Source organism: Varroa jacobsoni, unplaced genomic scaffold, assembly GCF_002532875.2.
Source record: "Varroa jacobsoni isolate VJ856 unplaced genomic scaffold, vjacob_1.0 contig00818, whole genome shotgun sequence".
NCBI classification, from domain to species: Eukaryota; Metazoa; Arthropoda; class Arachnida; order Mesostigmata; family Varroidae; genus Varroa; species Varroa jacobsoni.
The window spans coordinates 16,078-42,272 of NW_019214534.1; the positions used below are offsets into that span (position 1 = coordinate 16,078).

Sequence of the window (26,195 nt, forward strand, 5' to 3'; positions counted from 1 at the left end):
GTTAGGACACATTTTCCTCCATGCACTGGGTATAATTAAAGTAATTCTTTTTTCCCAAGTTTCCGCCCAAGAGGAATACGTTTACGATTACGCCGGAAGGTTTTATTGGTGGCCAACAAAACAAAATGTACTCAGGAACAGATTCGAACCCATATAATGGCATATTCTTGTTCGGGCTACAGGAAACAATGCACTATCCTTTCATTACGGAGACGGTTATTGCTCTATCGCCGAGCCTATATGGGTTACCGTAGGACACTGAAAAGAGTAGACAACAGAAACTACTTTATCTCTTTCCAATTCGACTTCTCAGGCAGAAAGTGAACATTGTTCCGTAGTGACTGCGGTTTCGGCCGTACTCATCAGAAGGTTGATTAAAGTAGGTCTCCTCGATTGTAATATGCTCGTCTTCTGGTCAAATGATTCATCTGGTTTCACTTTTAGCTTGAGCCTAGTTTAGGCCAAAATTGGGAAGCACATTGCCCGTTGCTGCTTTAGCTGCTTATCCACTGATGGTAATGGTTGGTGAACGCATGCCTATATCCAACAGCCACATAATCTCGTCATCATGGTAAGACCTTACATTTCTTATTATATCCATATAGATTAGCATATATTTTTCGTTTGTTGGCTTTTGTCGGTGACTTGCACGCATCAGTCGTTTTTTGAGTGAGTGATTTGTTATTTACCGGTTTTTTTTTTGCTTTAGTAGAATCCAGCAGGTTTATTATGTTTACCTTCGTTTGTTCGTTTTTGACACATATGCTGGTGATGAACGTGTTGTAGGTTATTGCTTAAGTGCTTGTTTCTATTGCTGCTGTTCCCGTTTGCCCATCGAAGTATCATTAGGAAACTTTCTACACTAAAGTAAAACACAGAGATATGCAAACGTTTATTTTCTTTCAACAGTGAATATGAGCCTGCACGTCCGCAGATGGTGAGGTTATTGAAGCCACCTCCAACTAGGCCACTGGCTCAGTGACATGATGCTGGTAAGCACTGTTTAGTTACTGCCAGAACTGGTGTTGGCACAGGCGTTTCGCTTAAAGTGCAACTTGGACAACAGAATACCCATTTTGTGATCGCAGGCCGGCTTTTCTGCGAGAGCATGACCTTGCAGCGATGCGTCGCTCTGAACAGAACGAATTGCATTCGTATATCCTATCACACTAAAACAGTCACTAGCACAAAACGTGCATCTAACGTCTTCTAAAATTCTGGACTCGGCAAGCGTCACCCTCTCGCCAGCGCACCGCGGCTCGGGCAAAGCGGCTGTCTTTGGCTAAATTTGCAAATACAACAGTCGGGGGTACTCATAGCGATGTATAATATGTAACTACGTTTGAATACAGGATGAGGTGCGTTCATCTAACGTACCTAGTGAATCATTTGTGGAGTAGGCGTACCCATTACGAGTGTAAAGGACGAAACGGGCCATATCAGTTTCTTGCACAAAATAGACTTTTATAGTGAAACATTTAGTATTGTGTTCGATCACGCCCTCGTCAAAATAACACCAAGTGGAGCCGTGCAACAACTCAGTTTTTTCACATGATATAAATTATTTACTTAACTAAATTTTTTATATTTTACGATTTATAAATATATCGTCGCAAAAGTTTGCTCCAAATATCTATAAGTGTTTTTTTTACCTTTAGCTAGCTCTTATAGATTGACTAGATTTGCTAAAATAACCACTGAACACGGTTAGAACTATCTTGTATTTCGAAATCGAATCTGAACCCCTCGGCCTGGGACGCTGCTAACGTACGATTTTACAGAACATTTTGTTACGTATACGCAAATATGAGGAACGGTACAGAAGGAGATGCCAATTCAATGGATTGCTTTTATTTTCGTCCAATGCAGTTGGAATACTTTGTCTCTTCATTTCGGTTCTGTTTTAAAGGTACTTCATACAAACCTCGTATAATCCAGTAACGATAAGCGCGCGAAAGCTTACTCACCTATCTTACTAGTTATAGGCGTTCAGTCTTCGGCCAATCTTCTCAGCTCGTTTGCCACGAATCACCTTTCTACGGCGTCGTAATCTTTAGCATCTGGCCTCGTTAGTGACGCTGTGAGGATGAATAAAAGACCTATAGACGCGTCTTTTGTGACAGGCCTTTGATTAAGGACGGTCTCGGTTCTGTGTAGGAGGATCTAGTTTTCTTTAACACTGATCTCTCGCGTTTAATATCCTCTATTCATAGCCGCTCTATGTTCGTCACATTTTGTCGATGTTTGTGGCCTATTTCCCGTCGCTATCCGCCTTCTTATGCTCTGCTGTGCAATAGGAAAAACGTTTCGTTTTTTGCAAACCCAGACCGCGGTCATGTGGACCGCAACGCCTAATAGACTTCCTTCTAATCGCAAAATACATATTTCTTTATAGTAAAATAGACCTTTCCATGCTGATGTCGAATATCTCGATACCCACTCGTACATATTATTTCCTTTTTATTTTGGAAAAGACGTCAGACGAAAGTGATATGTAATGTCTGCTTGGTCGAGCTGTGAATGTGTTCTTTCTATCATTTTACTTTCTTACGGAAATCTGAATATACGTTACGGCCACATAAAATCTGTCAATATAGGCTAATTAAGTATAAGCACGCAGTTATTGATCAAGAAACTTCAGCTTATCATATTCTAAAACATTTAAAAAAATTTTTAGCGTGGATTACTAAGATGAAGTTGAATGTTCCGTGCAACCTTGTCTTTGTGCAAGCAGCAAAAGCAAGATAATAATGACTGCGCTCTAGGTGCAACCGGAGCGAAGACAATATTTTTTTTCTTATCATTGGAAGCTCGCCACAGCATTTAGATGTTGTTCTTGATTTGTACTTCACTGAAGAATCCCTTTTGTATTCGATATACTTAACAACCCGGCCATGGTGGGTTGACTTGACCAATGACTTTATTTAATTCTATAGACCTTAATGTTTAAGAAAGCATGCCAGTCCACTAGAGCGGATCTTCCTTTCTTACTTTTTGGCTTACATTCGGCAGCCATAGCAGAAAAGGCTGGACAAATTCTTACCGAGTGTTTAATTTAGTTCGCTAGCTGAGTCCAGCTATGGTGCTACAGCATTCTCTATGGGTGGAGGCGTAACGGTTGTTCTGACAGTGGTAGGACAGCGCTACAACGGGGCGTTAAGGTACTCGCGACAGAAAAGTACCACATTGATCCTGCTTCTCCGTCCTTGGCTCTAAACATGCGAAGCTTTGTTGCAACGTCCCTGCTCCTCGGAGTTATTTTGCTCATGCTCCTGGCTGTTAGTAGCGCTAGTAGTAGTAGCGCGGATAGAGTAGGCTACAAGGACTATTCGGAGAGTACGTACGACAAAGATGCGGGAGAAAATCTGTGGGAAACCTGGCGTCCTCTCCATTTCGGACAACTGCTTGGCCGGGGATGTTTATAGAAAGCAATACAGAGTCCACAAACCCTTCTGAAGAGGTCGCCGAGACCTGAGCCCGAAACAGTACTAGAATGGAAAACATCATCTACAAAGCGCCTACTGCTTTCGGACCATCAATTTTCACTTGAAGCCGGCGTCAACATCGTATATAGAGGTAAACGTAGGAGGCAGCAGCTTTAGACAGGACGTATATACATTTTTAATGATAACAAAAACGCATCTAAAAGCCTTTTATCAAAGCATGCATGGCTCAATCATTCGGGTAAAATTTCTGTGCAATACCGTATAATAATTAGCACTATGGTAATTAAGACTAAAATATAATAGCTTATTGCTAAGAATAACATCGAGTGATGTTGCCGGTTCGTCCGCAGGGCATCTTCAAGCAGGGTAACCTACGATGGCTAACCGTTGCCCTATCCTATTGACGTAACCGTCTAACAGAAGTGGTAGTCAGCTCATCTAATTAACTAGTTAATTAATTAAGTTAATTAATGCTATCATGTATTATTTTAGCATGGCTAGCTCCAATCGCTTCAGCAGAAACTAAAAGTCCGCTTTTTATTTTTCGCCATTAACGCATTTAGATGGCCAGTCCGAACGTTGGGACGCACTTTCCGCCAACTTCCTTTGTGTTGCATCACTACCTAATGGCGAATGTTATTAAACTAAATAGTTTATGCTTTGTTGAATGCGTCCGTTGGTGAACGCTAGTCACTATGTTGGCAAACTGAACAGTCAACGAGTTGTAGAAAGGGGTCCGTTACGCTGATCAGTTAAGGCAGACATCTAATGGTAGTACTAGTATGTATAGGTACGACTAGCGGAATGATATTGCCCCTGTTGTCCATTCTATTGTTCCACTGGTTCCCATTTACTTTTATATCTTGTTTTCTCTTTTTTGTCTCGGTGTTTCCGGAGTCACTTCCTTCCCTACTGACCTCCCACAGCCTTCTCCCACTGCCTTTCGCTATTTTGTTCGTACCATGTCATACCGGTCCGCGTGAACATTGGTGGCTCCGCTTATCCTAGTATTCTACAAAAAAACCTAGTCTTTGTCACTGCTTTTACCTCGCCCGCCCCTGACGTCCCCGACGTCAACGAAGCTGTCAAAAACATCAGCCTGAACGGTCAGCGTGAACCTAAAGAGCAAGGTCCACATGTCGGCCTTCTGCGTGCGTGTTCCGGGGCACAGCAAACTTGCCGCGGCGTTTTGTTGGAACGCGTCACAACGAATTCTGCAGGTCCAGTTACCTAGTTTGTGTGCTTTCGTTTCGTCTTTTGCTCCCTTCGCTGGTCATCGCTGTTCTTTTTCTCCTCACCCCAGACACGAATAGTTGTTACCATTCTCCCCCATTTCATAACAGTGCGGCAGCACGACTCTATGTCCATGTTCCGGCACGGGTCACTTCTTACTTTCCTGGCAGTTTTTTTCCATCTGCGTCTTTTTTTTTGCACATGAGCGCGCAAGTGGAAGCAAACGGGAAACGGAGATGGCGAAATACAAGCTTGTTGTTTGTCCCTCTACTGGTTCGATCCCATGAGCTACCCCTCAGCCGATCCAAACGAGACGATCGACAATACCAATGATACTTTTGACGCTGTACGTGTGTATACCAGTCAGTGTACTGCTCAGTTTGTATCACCCCGTTGGCACACCCCTCGGTGTCTGTTTCCGATCCCCTTATTAGGGCTACACGTGGAAAGTTGAGTATTGGTGACGCTCTGCACAGTGGAGTCACTCGACCTTTTCGGTGTTTGCCGTTGGCTTACTTATTTTTGTTGTTTACTGTTTCGTCATCTGTTTTTCTCAAGGTTTCTTACCTCTAGATCTCGCTCCTTGTTCTGCCTGTATGCGCACATTTAGTTTGTTTTCCATTTTTGTCTAGCGTCTTCTCTGGCATTTTCTGTTAGCCTGTTCAATATCTTCTACTTTATAGCGTCGCTGCGTCCTCCTACACTGTGGACGCCAGTTGCTGCTGGGCCGCAAACGGCAGCTGTTGAGACGCCCTTTGCCCTTAATTCCACTGACTTCAAATGTCGTCATCACTCGACATTGAACTTGTTTCTCAATTTCGTCGTCTCTAAAAATATGCCTAAATGCTAACGAATTTGGCCACCTCCATTTTAAAATCAAGACGGTATCGTATAGGCGGCCTGCTAATTGCGCATTCAAATCAAAATTGAGCAGGACGGTTGACGTCTTAAGAGGATAAGTAATTAAAAAAAAAGCAGCGGCAACTTGAGTTCAAAGTTGTGCTGTGTGGCGACGTTATGGTAAGTGCCTTTTGACGTTTTCCATTGTTTGACACTCCCTACTAGTCTTACTGTCCACAGAATTTGCTGTGTTTCCTGTGTCGTCATGTGCTTGTTTTGTTCACCGTTGCTTGTTCGACCTGTTGTTTTTTTTTCGTTGGTGTTGCTATAATCGCTACCACAACCGAAGCGATGACGCGGGATAGAGAAAAAAAGAAGCACGCCTGCATTTGGCATTCGGGCGAACGAGCTCATGTGCGTTTGCCCTTAAGCGTCCGTAATGTATGTTATATTGGGCTTAGTGGGTAAGGTCTGTGCACGTCCATGTCGGTGTCCTGCGTCACACCATTCTGAACGGTCATTGATTGTGCAAATAAACGCCCGAGTAAAGGGGATGTGCACGATTTCCTCAACGGTCTTTAAAGACAATTCGATCTTGTTCCGTTACAAATACACACGTCCACATACACAAACTGTTTTTGAAGTAAAAAATCAGATTTGACTTAACAACGGCAGCGCCGATAAGGATCATTGTGTTACATATTTCGATACATGTATGTATGTATGCACCAATGTGCAAGATTAAAGGTGTGAGTATGAGAAATGTAATGTTACAAAATGGCGTGGCCATAATAAAAAGTAACGATACGGATCAGAATATGTAGGTAACCGAGAACAGCCGACGAGCAACTAATCTAATCAATATACTGTTGCATCCTAGAGGACGCATCTAGATGGCGCACTTTCATACACGTATGTTTTATAAGCTATTGCTATAATGAAAAGAGCTCCATAATTGTGATGCAGTCCGCAATTACGTTTACATGCGTATCACGAAGGCCGGCTTTTATCGTTTGAAGACTATGCTTTTAAGAGATGGCTTGTGAACTCGCGTCAAAAGTTAGACAGTAAATGATCACCATTAGGACTATTTAATCGTTCTAGTAAGTGCTCGAATTGGGATGTATATGGTATATGGAGTTAATTTTATAACGAACGTCAAACTATAACACAGAGCTTGGTGATCCCTTCTACGCACTTGGATGTTGGCAGACGGCTACGAACAGACGGAAAACGCTGAGTACAAGGACGGACGCTGTATATCCACCTATTAGTTCAGACAGGTGGCATATAAAGCGCTACGTTTGCCATTTAGAGTATTAGGTAAAACGGGAAAACGTGTCCTAGTCGGTCGGCCGACAAATTTACCTTTGAACTTAAAAAATACATCGTAAGATCTATAGCTTAGAATCTCTAACCGTCCACCAATGCCTAGGTAGTCTTGAATTTGCCACGGGCAAGACTAACTCACGAAAAAGAGACGCTCAGTGCACAATTTATAATATTCTTAAACATAGCCTGAATTGTATATCGTCGTTTTTGTATCGTCGTGGGCTGCGTCAGCCCAGAAAAGCTGCCGTGTGCGTCCCTGACGATCTTCTTTTTTGTAGGGTTGAAACAATTTTCGCAATTGTTTTTTTTCTATTTGTTTTTTTTCTTACTTAGCCCTGTATACAAAAGGGACAAGGAAACGTTTAGTACCCGTATACGATACTTATAGATAACAGTAACACTCCCTATAAGATCGAAGGGATATTAGGGTATTATCAAATAAGTACATTTGTCGATCAATGATTGTTATGGAAACGGAGCCTTGTTAGCGGTGTGCACCAAAATGCTCACTCTGAACGTTATCGCAAGCATTGTCTTATTCCGGAAAATTTTCTAACCTCATCCTATGATCTTATATACACACAAACTTTATCTACTGACTGAAACAGTTAATCGCAAACGCAGTGGTACACAAACTATGGTTACTAAATTATGTCGCTGTTGCCCCTTCAAGCGATGATATATACGAGACAACATTACGAATGGGTAAATAGTGTTTCTAAATAAAACAGAAAATGACTCGATTTTTATAAGTGTTTATAGATTTTTTTGGAATGTAATAACGAAAAACTGTTTTATAAAGTCTCTATGAATATAGATCTCGATGAAAAAAAAAGTCAAACACGTACGCAGCACACTAGGTATAGAACTATGGTTTTGAATGTGCGATCTCGAACTCTACGAAATCTTTTTTTAGTGCTACGTTCATATATATATACGAGCAAGTGTCTAAGAAGCAAGTGCCATAACGACAAAGTTAATTCTACCACCTAGATAAATAGTGAAAGTTGCCCCTGACTAACTGTAGAAACAATGGCAACCCGTTAAATTCACATTTTCATATACGGGCTGGTAGTTAACTCTGTCAAAGGCTCTAGCAAAATAGGCACCGTCTAATGCTCGATTATCGACATCGGGATAAGCCAGCCCTAGTCTGTAAGCATTGGCCGTTGTTAAAAATCTGTATTCCTTCCACGAATTTGAAGACAGTTTCTTTAGAAGAAGAAGCTTCTTTAGACAAACATCCTTAAGAAGCATACAGCAACGACACTGATAGTAATAATAAATAAAGAAAATCAGGTTTGGAATGATCTGCTTTTGCTTGCTGATTCATTTTGCTACCGATACACACTACCAAAATGACCTAAATGCTTCGAAAACCTGCTAAAGAGTTCATCAGCTTCTTATGACAAAAAATGTTTTCTCTCTCTCTCTCTCTCTCTCTCAGCTTCTTCACGAAAGGCGGATTTTCGCATACCTTTCACATATTTAATCTTTCTCGCTCTTTCACTCTCGCGCAAATGCGCTATCTAATACACCGGTCTGTTCATAGAAGCCGATGTGTCTTGGTTATTAAGCAGGAGGCCACATTCGAATCCCTAAGCATTTTTATTGAGTTAAAATATGTTGCTACTTTTTCGATGTCATAACTGCTAGAATTAACATTACACTGGCTACAACAATGAGGCCAATAAAGTTGGTAAGGTGCCGTTCGACTGAATGTCCGCGAGAGGTATAAATAACTGAAGCAGGGGCACCGACGCCGGCCCTACTTTTTGCCCGCACCTGCACCAAATATAGTTTGCTTTTTCCTATGCCGTGCACGTCTATAAAATTAACCGAGGCATTAACGCAGCGTTGCATAAATAGCGCCTGGGCCTGTACGGCTGGGACCTGTTGGGCTGACGGGTTCGTTGAGATCTGAACCTCGTAAGTTAACACAAGGTTATCGGGAGCAGTGTATGGGGGTGGATTCCACAGAAGGCGTAAGCCGTGCATCGTCTCCTCGACGCTAATCATACTTGGGGGCCCAGGAGCTGAAAGTTAGAAATGGGAAATAGTTGGTAATTGCTTGACACGCCATAAGAAAAAAAAGTCACTTGGGTTAGATAGATGCAAGCCAAATTGCGGCCATCTTTGTAGTCAATTTATGTGTGAAATTTATTGATGATGATGATGACGATGGGCCTATGCGTGGTAATGCGTTTTCTAAAGTTAATTCTTGTGCCAAATCTGATAGTTACCGCACATGGAGAAGTTGTGGTTGAATGCTTCGAGACAAGAAGGCGTTTCAAACCATCTTGTGTAGTTGAAACCGCTAAATATTGTGCCTGTCGAATCCGTTGATTTAATTACCATTGTGTAGTTTTGGGTGAACGCTAGATCTTGGAGATCCTTTCGGAAGAAATCCTGCGGTAGACTGTGAATACGACGAGAGGTAGAACCATGAAGGTTGTTGATAATATCAATGGAGTAATCACACGATGGCAGAATCTGATGTTTAAAAACAATCGTTGCTTTGATTCGACGATTATAACCTTCCATACGTATTATGCGTACGTTCTTTGGAGCCTCAAATTCGCCTGGTTTAGGTGACGCGTATGTCCAGTGAGAAGACCTAGCAGGAAGAACGCCATCCACCGTAACAGGGGTCACTCGGTATTGATGCACGCCGCCTGCTTCAACGGGAATCATTGTTAACCCCGACCAACTCTAACGGATTACAAATAGCTATTATTATTATCAATCAGCTGTTTCAGTCGTAGTTCATTTTCATAGCCTCGTTCCATACTTTAAGGATACTTAGGACGCCACGTACATCTGCTACGCTTCTCGTAAGTCTGTGATAAAATATTATATAATTGGCTTATACTATTAGAGAATATATTATTATTTTATAGTTGACTGAATACCAAATGTACATAAATTATTAGTCAATTTTGTACCAGGTTCTGTTCTGATAGTTGAAAAAATAGTCGTTGATTTAAATCAGCAGGGTAAAATCAAACGTAGGAGGGAGACATTCAAGTAAGTTTTATTGATAAAGTATTGGGCAGGACTTGCCGTTTCTGTTCGTTAAAGGCAATAATTAAGAACGGCTTGCTTAATCTTTTTGCTCATTGTTGGCAGGACGTTCTTGCAAGTTACGCTTCGTTGTCAGGAAGAAACTTCCCCGAGTAAAGAGAGCCCCTGAGATTCATCTGGGAATCACATAAATCGTTGCGATGCAAGAAGTGTAACTGGTAAATACAATGATACACGTGCTCTGGGTTAAAAAATTAAAATTTTCCATCAGGCTCGAAAAGATGATATGACAGGCGAAAACTGCTATGGGAAAAGAAGTTACATTAAAATTGATGAGATCAATTTCTATAATAATAATAATAATAAGAAAATAAATAATAACAGTCTTGCTTTCGGTGCAGCGGCATAAATTTTTTTCGAAATAATTTTTCGAATTTACTATGTTATAGCTTTTTTTTTTTTTTTGTAATACGTCAGTCTTGTTGTCTCTAAAATACCATTAAAAAATAATACCATTTGACGTTGAAAACCGTATCGTAGCAGATCGGCTAAGAAGCGATTCCAGATTGGTCTGATTGAGATAGTTATAGTACTATAACGATCTGTAAATATATAAAGTACAGACGCACCTGGTGACATCTATAAAACCCATACTTAAAAGAGCGTTTCAAATTTTTTGCGCGAATGATTCAACTAAAATAACCGCTAATAGAAAAGTCGCTGGGAGTATCTAAATTCATGTCCGGTTTTATCTAAAGAGTAGGTAAAAGCGTCCCTGAAGCAGCACAGTAGACACCGAGATACTCTGATCATTTTTCGGCTACGCGACCCATATCAAGTCCACTAGAGACCAAAGTGGTAATGATATAAGACTAAATAGAGTAACCAGCGGTGAAGACAAACTGGAGTGAGTGAATCGCTGATTCGTCTGATACATAATAATCTTCCGTTTACCGTTTGCCCTTGTACTCTAGTACTTTGCTGAGTCATTTCTCGCCACCCGAACCAGTGTTCAATCAGCTATTAGTAGCTCATCTACGGTGTGCTTGCATATTTAATCAAGTTCAAGCGATTTAAATAAAAGAGAAGCTACAGATACAAGTTTAAGTTCTACAGTATCGTGAATTACCATTCCCTGTAACGTCCACGGTTCTTCGATGTTCGGCTGCGATCGGGTTCGGTGCTCGACGATAAACACAATAGGTACAGATGACCTTACGTACGTCCTGGATGTCGTGTTAGATAGATACAATTCGAACATAAATCCTGTGACGAATCTTTGAGTGTATTTTAGGCAAACTGCACGGGGCCGGTCTAGCTTCAATTCCGCGAGTTTCACTGAATCAGCCAACAGGTTTTTCGGCTGGGCAACTAAATGCTGACGGAAATCACCTACGATCCTGCATATGGCAAGCTGGCCATAAACAACAACGAACAGAAGGCTAGCTCATGTTAGCGAAAACACTTTTGTTCTAATATGATTGAATTCTACGAATGAGCTTTGTGAGTTTACATTACTATAGGGCACGAAGAACGCTAACGATCGCAGAACGTCTTATAAACTAACGCGTCAAAAACGTAATCGATATGATAAGGTGTCCAAAATCATTCTATTTTTTTTTTTTAGTTCGCTGATCCCTGTGATGTTATTGCGCACTTATATTATAATAAATATGCTCAACTCTTCGCTTTTCGAAAGAAACTTCAATCTTGTTTATGCCTACAGACCAAACAATGATAAGGTAAACTGAGATAAAATAGACTATATATATATATATATATATATATATACTAAAATTAACAGGACTATTTTTATTAAAAGGTCACGCACTACTTGAAAGACAAACCTACCGATCTGCATTGTCGGTTACACTCACTCGGGGGTAGTTCACAAGCTAATTCACAAGTCCTGCATTTCGCACTGGTTCTACAGTCAGTTTCTATTAGAAAACCAGGATCATTCCTCGTTTTCTCAAGTTCAGGCGCGGAGAATAGCAACCGACATTTCGCTTTACATCGTCCGACTTGAACCGCTGCTAAAAATTGAGACGAGTGCCTCACGGACTGCTCAGCAACCCGGGTCTTGTCCACACCGTCCTGTTGCGTTCCTGTATTGAGAACGTCCTGTTGGTATGAAAAAGACGTATTCAACAATCGTGGTACGCTTCCTCTCAGACCAAAATCGGGCCTTGGCGCATTGGTGTACAGTGAACGACTGAATATCGACGTGTTGCAGTGGCCAGTGAAAACGCAAGTGGCTAAAAGAAGTAGCAACATTGCCATTGCTGCGTTCGGATCTTGCTAATAAGCTAGGCGATCAGACGCTTTCAGCCCATTGATTGATCTGCGCTGGTTATAGATCAGGTTTATATAGCAGGCAGATTAATTCGAATAACTAACAATGTACATCTCCAACAGCAGTTGTCTCACAATGCCCTTTCAGCTGTTAAGCCGTCCGAGGGTAGGTTCCTTCGACACTGAGGGCCAATTTTTCATCTCAGCAGGACTAATTAGCACAGAGTCTACAAATGGTTTTCTGATGAAACGAGTTTTCCATTTCAAACGAGATATCACTCTAATTTAAAATTATTTCGTGATAATTGCTAAATTAGTTTAAAGTCAATACCATATGTCGGGTTTCTGAAGTAGGGGTACTGGCGTTTGTTTGGCGAAAATGCTGGCGAACTAAAACTAATAGTATTAGACAGGGGCATTTCGAGTGCAGCCGCAACATCTTTAGCAAGGGCTATGAAGTCAGCTTTTATCTGTTAACTGGTGATAAAAGTAAGTTGAAAATAAGATGAAGATTGCTTGATCAAGTGGGCTTCTAAAGTACAAGATGACATATTATTCCATTTCAAACTTGCCAAAAACCTACGATGAATGCCTATATCGTCTGGGAAACGATTATAAAAAGTTCTGTACACTGGCTATTGGCATATCTTGTGCCCTCTTCGATTTCGTGGTCATGACCTTACGAGTAAAGTGTCCTAACTAACATAGCGAATGCAAGAAAACGCAAATATTGCTGTGCCCGCAATTGTATTAAGACGGCTAACCTTGGTCGCGTGATTTCGAATCTTACGTGTCTCAAAGTTTGCTAGACAAATACGTCCCCACTGTACCGTTAACGAGACCTTTTCCATCGCAAAAAATGTATTCATCTACCACACTGCAATGCCGATTGAATGAATGCCGCATATATCATGGCTTCAATGGAATGATGTCTGATACTTCAACTCGCTCTCTATGATTTTAGCGATAAATACATCATGCTAATGTATGCTCTTCCTTAACAGACCCACACCAGAAACTAAATCATTTTAAGGCCAACAACATTCTGTAAATAAGTCATCACAAAATCATAATCGGCGTCTCCGGGTGTCTCCTCCTGCTCCTAGACGGCCTGTTTCGTAGCGAACGCATGAAGCATCTCATCCATATGTTCCATAAAGCCATCCAATTCGCTATCCGCACCGTTCACATGCACTTTGCAGAAATACTGAGTATAAAGTAAATCCGATACCTTCGTTGGCCTTCGAATACCTTCGTCCAGTGAGTTAAACGGAAACCATTTATTTGCTAAAAAGGATAACTTCCAAGGCTATTCCATATGGTTAAATTTGCATTGGAACTTAACGAACTAAGAAGATTACGACCGAGATGATATGAGTCAACACATTTTTCCCTACAGCATGAAAAGTTAGCTAGTGAATATGGTGTATACGTCACAAACAAGATCAACGTAAAAAAGAGATTGTCTTTTTAGTAACGCTATTTAGTTATCTTGCACAAACGATCTGGTCATGTAATGTAACTTGAAATCAGTTGAAACTATTCGCTCAACAGACTGAACCTGATCCGTACACAGTAACGAAGCCACGCTTTTCAAAATTATAGCCGGCAGATTAACTGACCAATCGCAGAAGTCCATGCAGGGGCATGGTGGGGGTGTTAGCTGCCTGAGGAAGAACAGTTGTTTCTTCGATGGCCGGCCAATCAATTGACAACGGAATGCGAAAATAAGAATTCTGTCTTTCGCCTTCTCTGGTCGACTGGGCAATTTTAGAGCAAAGGTCGCCGGCCTACGGATACGGCCGGCCTACGGATACGGCTGGCCTCCTCACACGCTGGAGCACGACAGCTTAACGCGAGCTTTACTTTACATTATACAAAAATCTAATAAAATTGCGACAAACTACCAATATCAACGTATCTGTTCTTTTTATAAACAGGGAAAAATTAGCAGTCCGAACGAAGTAACGGCACCGGTATAACTACATGTTTTTTTATAAATACATTTCGATTGGTGTGGTTAGAAAATTTTCACGCAAAACTCATATTCTTACGTAACAGAAGAGGCGGAACTTGGTTCGAATTGTTCTTTTTCTTAAAAGTACAATGACAGTATCACAGGGAGACTCACGCCGATCCATTACTTGCAATTAATTAGACAGGAAGTGAGTTAACAAAATTGCTCACGCTGCTCATGAATAACGTTCCGGATCTTCGAGAGTACTTAGTAAACATATATAAGGCAATTTCGTAAATTTAGCATCTAGACAAAACAGTCCAACAATGCTATACGCTATCAATGAAGATCCAGAGCAGTGAAAAATATATCTGCACATAGAATTCGGAACTAATGGAAATAAGATGTGCTGATGGAGCGAAGAAGCTTCACTCAAATAAAATGGCGAAATCTGCGTTCATCTACTGAGCCGTTCTGTTTTCACGGAAGAGCGGCAAGCGAGTTTCCTACAAGCGGTGCAACTTCTTATGGAAACGATTGATTTTTCCTACAGTGCATTGATGGTGACCAATTGCCTGAAGATAGGGCAACTAGCTGTTTTTTCACCGCACTTTCGAGATAATTTCGGTAAAAATAGCAAATTTCAATCGAGCATCAGTATCGTATTCGCGTTTCCTGACTAGAATCTTCTAAACAGATTGCTCAGATGATGGGGTTCTCGATACTATCCTACACGTTCCCAAATGACAGCAGTGTGCTTTTTCTTATCCGAAGCGATGACACACGCAAAGGTTTAAAAGTTAAAATTGTATAGGGATTCACTTCTGAAGTTTGTAAATCACTACTACCCCGTTGTCATCAGCGAATTGACAGAAAAACGATTTTGGCCATTTTCAATCTATGTGGCTTTACAATTTTAATATTAATTTTAGATAAACGAGGTCATAAAAATTTAAGCTAAGCTACACCATTGGGATTTCTGTTTTTTCGTCTATAAACATTGATTTTAGAAAGGACGCTAGAAGCGATTAGCCTTAGCTGGGATGTTATGGTAGGCTTCTATTAGGCGCTGCAGTTACCTTCGCATGCCCCAGGGGTCTACTTATTACAGTGAGATTTATTGAAAATACACGTGGAGAGAAGCTGTAAGTTTATAATAATTACTTTCATAACAATACGATTAAAATATAAAAATATCGCTATTTCGTCTTATAAGGGCGCATATGGTAGATAGGGAACTTTACATTCCCTTTTCACTTTATTTTTCTGCAAGCTCAGAAAAAATTGGGCAAATCCAGATCATTATCAGCAGCTGTTAAATTACCGATACTTTGCATATACCTATAGTGTGGCATATACATCTGGATGATCGGGCCAGCTGGTTATCCTAGCGTAACAGGGTCAGTTTCCAGAATTAAAATAGAGACTCGAATGCCCAGAACGCTAGGATCGTTCCTATGGAAATTTACAGCAGTTTTGTAGAATAGAATATTAACTAGATAAGTTCCAACGGTCATTGTGTTCGAGTTTTTCGGCGGCTTTTTGGCCTTTTTTTACTAACTGGCCTGTTATTAACCCAAAATTCACTTCCGCCGATATCTTTTGTATATTGCGCTTTCGTGCGGAGCTTAACGAGCGTCTACTTGTCTCTATCATTCTAGGCACTTTGCCATTATGGATTAGGCTCCACTGGTTTAGGCTCTAGCTCAGCGATGTGATCAGTGTGAATGACGTTTATGTTAAATCAAAAACGACCTTGTACTACGTGTAAACATTTCGATCAAATATATGATTTTTGCTAAACGCAGCCTGAACTCGTAAAAAAACGTTTGACTTTATATATCCATGTAGATAACACCCATGACGCTTAGTACAAGTCCATTGTACAGCATAACAAGTACGCTAGTAGTTATCTTGCTTGTCTTCAACGTTGAACGGATTGCACTCTTCACCCGCTAGTTGAATGTGATCTACGTTTTTGTCGGTGCCACCGCCGCCGCCGCCGTCGTCGTCTTAGTCGTGTCGTCCTGAGTCGAATCCTCTAAGGACAGCATAAGTAATGGATTTTTCCATTTTGCTAACTATCGCGTGTAGCTTTTAGCAGCTCTAGCCGCAGTGGTAATGTTTTTCCATCTAGCGAATAGTACATACAGGATGCCGGCTGCAACGAATGAGACCGATAACACCGAGAAGTCAGCTTATCGCGTACAAAGTGAAGTGTTTACTTTTGCCTATCCCGTTGTTTGTCGAACTTCTGTATCCAATTGCCGCCACGTGGCGGCAATTGGATACAGAAGAAACTAGTCCTTCTCATGCCACTTAACAGTGTAACATTGAATACATATGGACTGAGAGGGCTACTATACATTGTACTGTCAACGTTGTTACCGGCTATTCAACATATAAAAATTTACATTGACTACGATTTATGGAGTGCGCTGTTTTTTGTTCTCGTGTACTGTGCCAGCTGAAAGCATTGGGTTTACCCTATTTATCCTAGTCGACAATCATGTAAAAAGTAAAGAAAAGCCAATGGCCTACCTCACCTTGAAGCCGATTTATTGTCGCGTCAGATAGCAAACCACAGCAAATTGACGAACCACAAAACCGGAGAGAAAAATAATATCCCTGCTACCAGAAATTTTTGAAGAAGGCAGTCGACCAGAAACAATATTAGCTATAGCGTGAGCAGTTCTTTACGTACGTTTTCCAACATAAAGTGGCAATTACCGTGTTCTTCAGCTAGTGCATTATATCTGTGCTTCAGAGGCGCTAACAGCCTAACCCTCATCTAAAGGCAACTGCAGATAATCGGTGTTACAGTCGTCTGTCTATGCGACGTGGGCACGTAAAGCAACCTTGACGAGCTCGCTGACAACGAAAGCTGACCACCTTTTCAAGCTCAGAAGTTCACGTTCTATTGCTTAGTGTTCGGCCCATTTCATGCTGCGTGATGTGCTGATGCTGGGTCGCTCATCCGGTCCTTGAATGGAGCCAAGCCACAACACATAGAAATGATAATGGACACAATGAAGAGCGATCCTCTGCCTATACGCAACGTGAAGCTCATGCCCTGTACGCTCTCAACTCCAATCGCTGCGCGGGCAATTTAAAAGTTCATACCGATAAAAGCAGACAACTCTGCCAATTATACGAGCGTTAGCCTCGAACGTGGCCGCAGATGTCACTGGCCTGAACAACTCTGCATTGAATCAGTGTACAATATGTGCGGACATTTTTCGCTGCCGTTAATTTAGCTCAGCTGAATAGTCGACCTCTTCATTTGAGTTAACTATTTTAGATGCTAGTACTTAGTACGTGATCGAACAACAACCTACGAAATGTCGGAGAAGATGCTTGTTGCCGTACATTACATAACCTTTCGATTATATAATACTTCGTTGATATATATGTTAGTTAGTTTAGTGTACTACTTATAAAACGTATTTAGGATTTCCACAAAAACATTGCTGCAATCCGATATAGTTTTTACTTATTCCCTTTGTTAGAGCAAATGAGCGGGCTATCCATATCGTATGTAGGAGCCCCAGCTGCAGGCAATTGTGCAATACCCGCATAAGGAAATCTTTGATGGGTGTAGGGCACGCGGAGGCCGTCATTGCCCCCGTTACGGATAAGTTGTTTCCTGAAGTGCTTTGCTGGTGTCTCAAGTAATGCCCCGCATATTTACTGAGCAATTTAGTAATTTCGCATTCTGCAAAGAGACCTGGGTTCATGTCGATAAATTTTAGCCCCCTTGCAGGGAAAGCACATCCTTTGCCGCGGCGTAGCCGGGCTTTCAGTTAATTTGCTGACTGCATTAGTGGCGTTCAAAAATATACATAATCCAAGATGAACGAGAAATGAAGCTAAGCCTCATTGCAAAAAACCCTTCATGCCTACTTCGAATTTCCTTGTTGTTGAATTGTTAAGTTTTTTGCCACAGCTGTAGTTTCGCCATTTACCTGAGAGCACATATTGATGCAAGATCTATACAAACTCTAGTTACTGTCAACATTAAATAGGTCAACACATGTCATCCTTCACCTTCTATCTTCTCGTTCCAAATCTGTATCATAGTTATGCCTGCTAAGCTGCTCACGCTCCCAGACGCATATTATTTGACATTCAATGAAATGTTAGTTTTTAATAGGAATATCCACGAATAAAAAAAGTTGAATGGATACTGTGGTGCTTTTGTTTGTAGCTGAGTATGTCTGTTTAGTGGTGATATTTACAGACCGCTGCGCAGCGGACAGCGGACGAAGGCTTTTTTTTGTAACGCTTTTGTAGAACGAGGATACGTTTAATGGTAAACACAAGCACCTGTTCTTACCACATGTTAAATGCGATAAAAGAGCGTGTTGTGTGATTACGGGGCGAACATACATCAACGCTTAATCACCTTTACGTACGCAAAAGATGCTACATAGTGCGCAATATCTGAATCCGGAAATACACGAATCTATCGGTCACTGCTTGCACAAAGCAAGATCATTCATACCTGTCTATGCTTGAGGTTTTGACAATGTAAGTTACATTGTACAGTGCATCGCGGTGTGTCACAAGACCGATGCGATCAACTTAAATAAGGTCTGACTAAACAGAATGGATTTTTGTAGACTTTGCCCATAGTAAAAGAGCATACAGAGAGCGATAGGTAAAAGTATCTGGGAAAATCACCACACCGACTACAACCGGAACAGACGGAACTAATTAAAGAGAAAAAAAATTAAATCACTGAATCTATCTTATAAGCCGAGCCTGTTCGCGCGTTTGTACCGCTATTTGTACACACAATACACCTGCATTGTATATTAGATAAACTTACCCAATCTAGGATCGTGCATGTGTTGCAGCATAGGTCAATGGTGTAAAGTAACGTTATTGGTTCTTTCAGCCAGAAAATCATACGTATTATACGTTCATAATTTAAGATTATGACCTTAAGTCCTTGATATCACAGAAAAACAGTAAATAAGGTACTCGACATATTATATTATTGTTGCGAGATCTGTCCTTCTGGTTTACAATTGTATCTGAAATAGTGCCATTAAATATAATTCGGCAAGTCTCAACTGTGACGAGGACGGAAATGCGCGAAAGTCTGAAGCGTATTTTTTATGTATTTAATTTTAATGTAACAATTTTAATGTAAACAATGAAACGTGATTAACAAAATAAACCAGCACTAGGCGAAATAGCTCCATCATTTTCAATCAAAGCTGTTGACATGGTTCATTATCGTTTATCGCTGACGGATAGTTTGATGCCATTTCCATTCGACGTACCTGATCACACCTTCGCATACACACGAGGCTACTTCAACGCTACAATCGAATTTCGACCCCATCTTCTTGTCACTATCATGTCTCCTCATGTGCCCTTCACTGTGAAGACCATCTCGAGCTAATTTTGGTTGCACTTATTCGTGGAGGACCGAAGGTCGAACGTATTCATCGGTGACGTATGGTATTTCGACGTCGTTGACGTTTATGTGCTGCAGCTGGAGAGCTCAGCAATGCTATATGGGGTCATTGTCGTTCTCACTGTTATTCCAGTTGTTGCTTTGTGAGCAAAGCTTCTCTTCGAAAAACAGCTTTTTCAGCTAACGTCTGAGACTAGATAAATTATGTGTAAAAGACGCTACCACGCAAATAAAGTGAATAAATAAATGAATTTAGAAAAGAAACCATTCATTTCTATTCAACAATTTTATTACGTTATGTTCGATTAACCCATCGTTGACCTCTCCCGGAACTTTTACTTTTCCTTTTGTTTCTACCTCCAACAAAGTTCAACATTTTGATATTAGGGGCACGCGATTTGGTAACAAGCAGCTTAGCTAAGCCTAAAGACAAAGGATTTTTATAGCTACGGCCTAACTACCCCCCAAAAAAAGATCGCTATTACAGCCAATGATCTGTTTTAGCGCTTCAGAGACTCACTAACTGTATTTGCATATGCGTATTGAATAGGCTTCGGATCCAATTATGGCATTGAATCAGCGATGAGCGGTTACAATTCGGTGACCTAGTAAGCTTTCTCGTTTGCTAGGACAGTTCAAAAGGTTATCTCACACCCCTGTGTAGGTGGGTACTGGGTAATGGGTTTGACCAGTACAGACAGGATATCAGATGCTGTTGGTGGTTAGGGAAAACGAACGAAGCATATTATAGTGAGCACTGGCCTTCTACTTCGTTGACAAAACGCGCGCCTAGACCTGACCCTATTGAGCCCAGCATCGAACTACAACTAAAACAGCAGGTTTTAAATTGTCGTTGACCTTTTTTTACATGCAGAGCTTGCGACAGCATCTTCACGGCATCGTGCCCTGCTACTCCTGTCTCCAGGAATGCTAAGATTTGCACAGACAATGTATCTTAATATGCGCATGTGTGTTATGTGTCTATTTATCCATATAATAAGGGGGGCATAAGATGAGTATCCATAGATAAATATGCACACACTCCTTGTACCCCCAGAGGTTCCCAAATGCCGACTTTCCCGCCAACAATTGGACCCTGCTGGCTACGGACTGCTGAACTGCGGTGGCTCCAAAGACGTTTCATAAATTTTATACACACCTTTAAAATGGGTTGGCACAGCCTTTCAAAGGACAAGGTTAAAGTCTAGCAGGCCGGTGTGCATATACGGTCGCTGAGTCGTATGGTTAATCCCTCCACAATCTTATTCAGCAGAGATAGCACAACGTCGTAGAAAACTGTAAAATCAAAGCAGGAAAAGAACGAAAGACTGCGGCCTTAACGGCGGCGAACGAAAGCGAGAGCATCAAGGTAGGATCACGTTGGTACATTTTATTATTAGCTCAGCGAAAAAATTCTACGTACAAAAGAAAAAAAGGAAGCATCTGTCCTCTCACGCGGCGGCGGCGGCGGCGGCGGCGGCGGCAGAAGTCGTTGTGGCGTAGCTAAAATGATCTACGTCAGTAGTTAGAAGGCACCGCCAGCAGTAGCGTGTGAGACGTCGGCAGCAGCCACAGGGCCAACTGACGCAGTAACAGTAGGCGCTCTTTATATCTTCTATAAAAACAGGGGAGGTCATTTAGAATAGCCGACGCGGGACAAATTTTTCCCTTGTCGTTTTTAGTCTCTAGTAGTTTATCGTGGGCCATTATTATAGAAACAATTCGTTCGATGGAAACGCATATCTATAGTAGCACCGTCACCGTTGGTCAGACTCTAAGAAGGGACTGGATCAGTCGTCAATAATAACAGTAACAAGAGGCCCGCTTAATTAAACGGACTAGCAGACAGCTTGCGACCAGATAGACAATTGACGAGAGTCAAAATAACACTAGTGAACGAGAAATTGAGTCTAACACGAGTGTAAAATTAAAATAGAGTGTACAATACAAAAGCACAAGAGTAAAGCATCACAATGAGACCAATGTGGCCAGATTTTATTCGGTCAGGTGGAATTAGTAGTATAAGTTCCGAAAGTAATGAATGTTGGTTACGCGTCATCACTATTGGGCAATGCCGAATAAGGTACATGTCTACAAATAGATAAAGGAAGACGAAGCGCAAAAAGGGTCCCACTTTCTGTTTGTTTTACCTATTTGCTAAATTCGCTTCCAATCGAAATTTCCTCACGGAGAGACGCCTATCTTCAGTGGTTAACAATGTTATGCCATGTCATCTATATACAAGTACTGAAAAAAATCCGATCCTAGTGAGCGCTTCTCCATCTTCCAGGTAAGGGTCTTTTACGTCCGGTATCGCTGTTAGGCATCGTGTCAGACGGCTGGCTTTTAGCACGAAACAAAGGGGGGTAAAGGCTCATCGAAGTACAAAGAGGCCATTATTATTGAGGGCAGTGTAGCGCAGCTTCCTGTATGTTGAGGAAGCGATAACACTTTAATGCGTTCAATTAGCTTGCTTTTCTTCTTTATATCTCTCGGAAAGCATTAATAATTATTATAATCATTAATAATTCCATTAATTAATTATAATAACTGGTTGACATGCAATTATTGTACTTATATATATATATATATATATATATATATATATAAAAGCTAAAGGCTGCACTTTTACAAGTTACGTTATTGACTTATTTTTGAGAATTTTCTTGTAAAAGTCCATATTTAGGCAACATATGACATTTGCTGTTTCGTTCCAAAGTCACATAGGACACGCTCGAGTTACTTTGATGACGTGTCAATAGAGAACTTAGCATTAACGCAGCATATAATAGATGCCCCTGTAGACAATTACCTTGAATCATTGGTTCAATGCTTCTTAAATCTCGCCGGAACAATTGCGAATAGTTGAGATTAGATCGGCTTTTTTTATATATATAACTCTTCATTGATTGGTGTTTCTACAAAGGACAAGTCATACACTTTTTAAGATACTGTGGTGCCCTAAATTGTCTCAATTCGTTGGAGAGGCGGGTCCGTCGTAAACAAATGGACGTAGACACGTACATACCTTAAGCTCCCTGAACATGAGCCACTGTCGCCCCCGTAACTTGTAATTTTCGTACAAAGACGAAAGCTGTGTGCTACAGTGAACGTTAAGCACTTCTCTAATCCTCTTGTCTTGGGCGTGATGTCGCAACATCTCGGATGTCCTAATTTTATTTCTGTGTGCCAGGACCGTTTCGTAGACAATTCTAAGGCCTGAATAAGAGATTATCCGATTATAGACATCGCTTGTGCAGGGGAAGATATGCAAGGATATACCCTATTAAAGTGTGTCTCCCATTGAAAATATCTTTACGCCAAGGGCTTGAGATCCTATCTGTGTCGACTTATGTCGGTTTGTATGGACACGTCCGGAAAAAAATGTTCGACCGCCTCGCCACCGAATAGAATCGAGTTCTGTAGTTTTTGGCCTGTTCTAGTTAAAAAATAATAACAATATATATGTGTAATAGATATTTTAATGGCACCACAAGTCTCATATAAAAAAAAATACTAATTTTATCCGGCTTACTGATTGCTTGTTTGCATTTGCCTTTACATATATTATTTTACTTTTATAAAATACAATTTTTGTATGTCAAAGCAATGCAGCCTTTATATATTCGATACCACCTTGAACATAAAGATGAATCACACGAGTGTCAATTTTTTTACTATTTATATATGATATATTTAAGTAATTTTCCCCTAAGTGAGTAATGCAATAATAAGTTGTGCTTATTTGTTCTTGGTTCGACCGTATGAATGATTGATTGTACCTGTTACGTTCCCGATTGATCGTGCAGTTAGTACTTATAAGCCTGTAAGCAACAGGCCATTATACGAGTCTGTGGAGCGATAGCTTCGTAATGTGCTTACCTACTCATCGATGTAGGGCACAAATACAGTATTCCGCACTGTATCCTTACGCGGTGCGATTTATTTACATGGGAGGTGGGGGGGGGGGATGGGGTTACAGAACAGTTCGCTATTTATTAACTATCGGCCTAAGCAGATAGATAAGACGACAAAATGTTTAGGGCAGCATAGATTTTATTGGCTGAAAAGCGGTAGCAGTATTGTTGAATAACGTCTAGGGTCATCCTTTGGATACTCGTAATAAAATATTAATAGGTTTCAACGGATCCAGCCTATGGTTAGTAGTTATGGAGAGAAAATTACGACGACCTCGCACCAACGGCCCCCCATATCTTTAGAATTAGTTTCTATTGTCGCTTATACAAACTACTTACACAGCTCTAACTGCCGAAGTGTTTATTTGCTGATCTAGTCCTGGATTTTTAGGCTTGTTATTAACAACTAACTTAGCTAGGGTTTGGCATGTTTATAGAGGTGTCTTTGCATAAATCACTGTCTTAATATTTTAAAGAAATAACGCTATGTAATCAAACTGCAGACCAGCTACAATTTCGACTGTTAGCATAAATCGAAAGGCAAAATAAATATACAAATATAGATGCACATTTTATTAGAATCTGTCCAGTTTGGTTTCTACACTTGATGGAAATATTATCGTCTTTGAAACGTAATGATAGGGTGTACATCCGTCGTTTTCCAACAATATCCAGCTAACCTTTACATGTACAAGGAATTTAATAAATTGTTACCTTCCCTTTAAAGATGGATTTCAAAGGATGATGATCATTCACTGTTCATGATACCTGGTGTTTTGAGCTTTGCAACAAATTATTTCGACCCATATTGTTTATGATCGTAATTTTTTCTTAGTCGGCACTCGTAGCATAACTAATATAACACGACGGAACGATTTGGTCTGGGTAATATGGAGGATCTTTTGCTCGGACCTTTTAACACAAATGTTTGATGCCGCGATCGATCCACACTACTTTTTCCCATACTCCGATAACGTAAAACTGATCTCAACTGAAAATTGGGTATGAATACGGCTACATTGTAGATGTGTGATATGTCTGTGTAAATGTGCTAGCGCCTTTTTGGCCTACTACTTGTGAAGCTTTCATTTGCGGCTTTTAGCCAGCCCGATTTTAAACATATCATTCTTAGGGACCCGCAGGACCACATTTCGGAGATGACCACACGCATCGCGCAAAATGCATGAAAATGTTGAAAGAGATCCCATGGCGCTTGGTTTGCATAGGTAAAAAGTTTTGCCTACTAACGTAATGGTAGAGCGCTACCGAGAGATAATAGAGGTAGTTGTCTGCTACTCTAAACGAAGTACAAAGCATACATTTTTGCTCAAATGACGCTAGCTGGAGATTCAGGCAGGTCTGTTGCACTCCACATAGAAAAATTTTCTCCTTTCTGGTGTCTTTTTTGCTTCATGAAATACAGCTGAACAAGAAAAGAACGCAAGCTGCCAACAGCAAGAGTCTGTATGTAGGCCCAAATAGTATGGCGGATAAAAGGCGCCATCAGCGAAATGGCGAGTGTGCTTTTTCTGATTGTTTTCTCCTACCTAAAGCTAGCAGGACACAGCAGCTGCTACCTCGGATTCCACAGACGAATGATGTCCGGAAAGCCATACCAGCAACTGCTTATCATGACGAAGAGCACTACACAAATATAACGCCTTATATATATATGCACGTATATGTATTTGCCTGGGTATGTGATCCTTCAATGTGATTCAAAGTGAGGTAGCTCTTCACGAGTAATACTTCGCTCAGGGATGCAAGTGCAGTTCTTCTAGATACTGCCCAATCACGTCCGTACTTTAAAATTAGCAGAACCCCCCTGTCACGCGTCGATGATTTATGATTTGTAGGCCGTGCATATGTATAGCGAAGGCTCTAATAACAACATTTTAATAAAATCATATTGCTTAGGGCAATCTTTGGCGAGAAAGGTCTAGCTCCTGAGTCTGTTGATATCCGCTCGTAAATCTCGTGACCAGAGGAAATCAAAGGAATAAAAAGTGATCTTGTTTATGTGGAGAGTTCTTTTAATACCGATAGCCGTAGTACCAGATGTCAATAACAACGAAGTTATTCCCGCTATCGACTCCAGTTAATTTCAGATCACAGGGGTCTTCTTGACAAAGAAAATGTTTGGAAAGGGTAAAATAAGAAAATAATTCGCGATAGCAAAATCATCTGACCTGATTCGGCATTCGGATCATTCAGGAGTTGTCAAACGATGCGCGAGTTCGAAGACAATCCGATATGCGATCTTACAGAGTAACAAAAATGGCGTCGCACACGAGACTTAGTATGCAGTAATCGTTTCGTGAGTTTACGACCATAGCAATAATATGATTTGATCTTCTGCAGTGGTCAGCTAATTATTATTTATTTATAGTTATGTCTCAATTATTAAAGCGCGTTAGACGACGCTGGGGGTACGTCGTAGCGCCAGAACCGTGCAACTAAATTCGGACATTACAGTCTGTTTTTCTCAAGAAAATAGTTAAACTACCAGTATAGGTTAAGATCACCATATTGGAATATGCGTCCACTGACTTTTCCACACTCTCGATGTAAAAAATACTATGATTTTTCTTTATAGAATAGAAAAAAAAACAATATATATATAGGTTTAATATCTTTTATCTCTACGGTAAATTTGATAGTGTTTATAAGTGGTTGTATTACGCGTCGGTATAGATTTATGCTAAAAACGAGGTTGCGACTAT

The 26,195-nt window shown here is 40.8% G+C and overlaps 1 protein-coding gene across 1 annotated transcript; it reads right to left on the reverse strand.

Moving 5' to 3' along the window:
- Positions 1–8,470: 8,470 nt before the first annotated feature.
- On the reverse strand, positions 8,471–9,437 carry LOC111271642 (uncharacterized). The gene is made up of 2 exons (XM_022852575.2): positions 9,095–9,437; positions 8,471–8,887 (listed from the first exon to the last, which is right to left on the reverse strand). The coding sequence occupies exons 1-2, from the start codon at positions 9,393–9,395 to the stop codon at positions 8,481–8,483; spliced, it is 708 nt and encodes a 235-aa protein (XP_022708310.2). The 5' UTR covers positions 9,396–9,437; the 3' UTR covers positions 8,471–8,480.
- Positions 9,438–26,195: the final 16,758 nt, after the last annotated feature.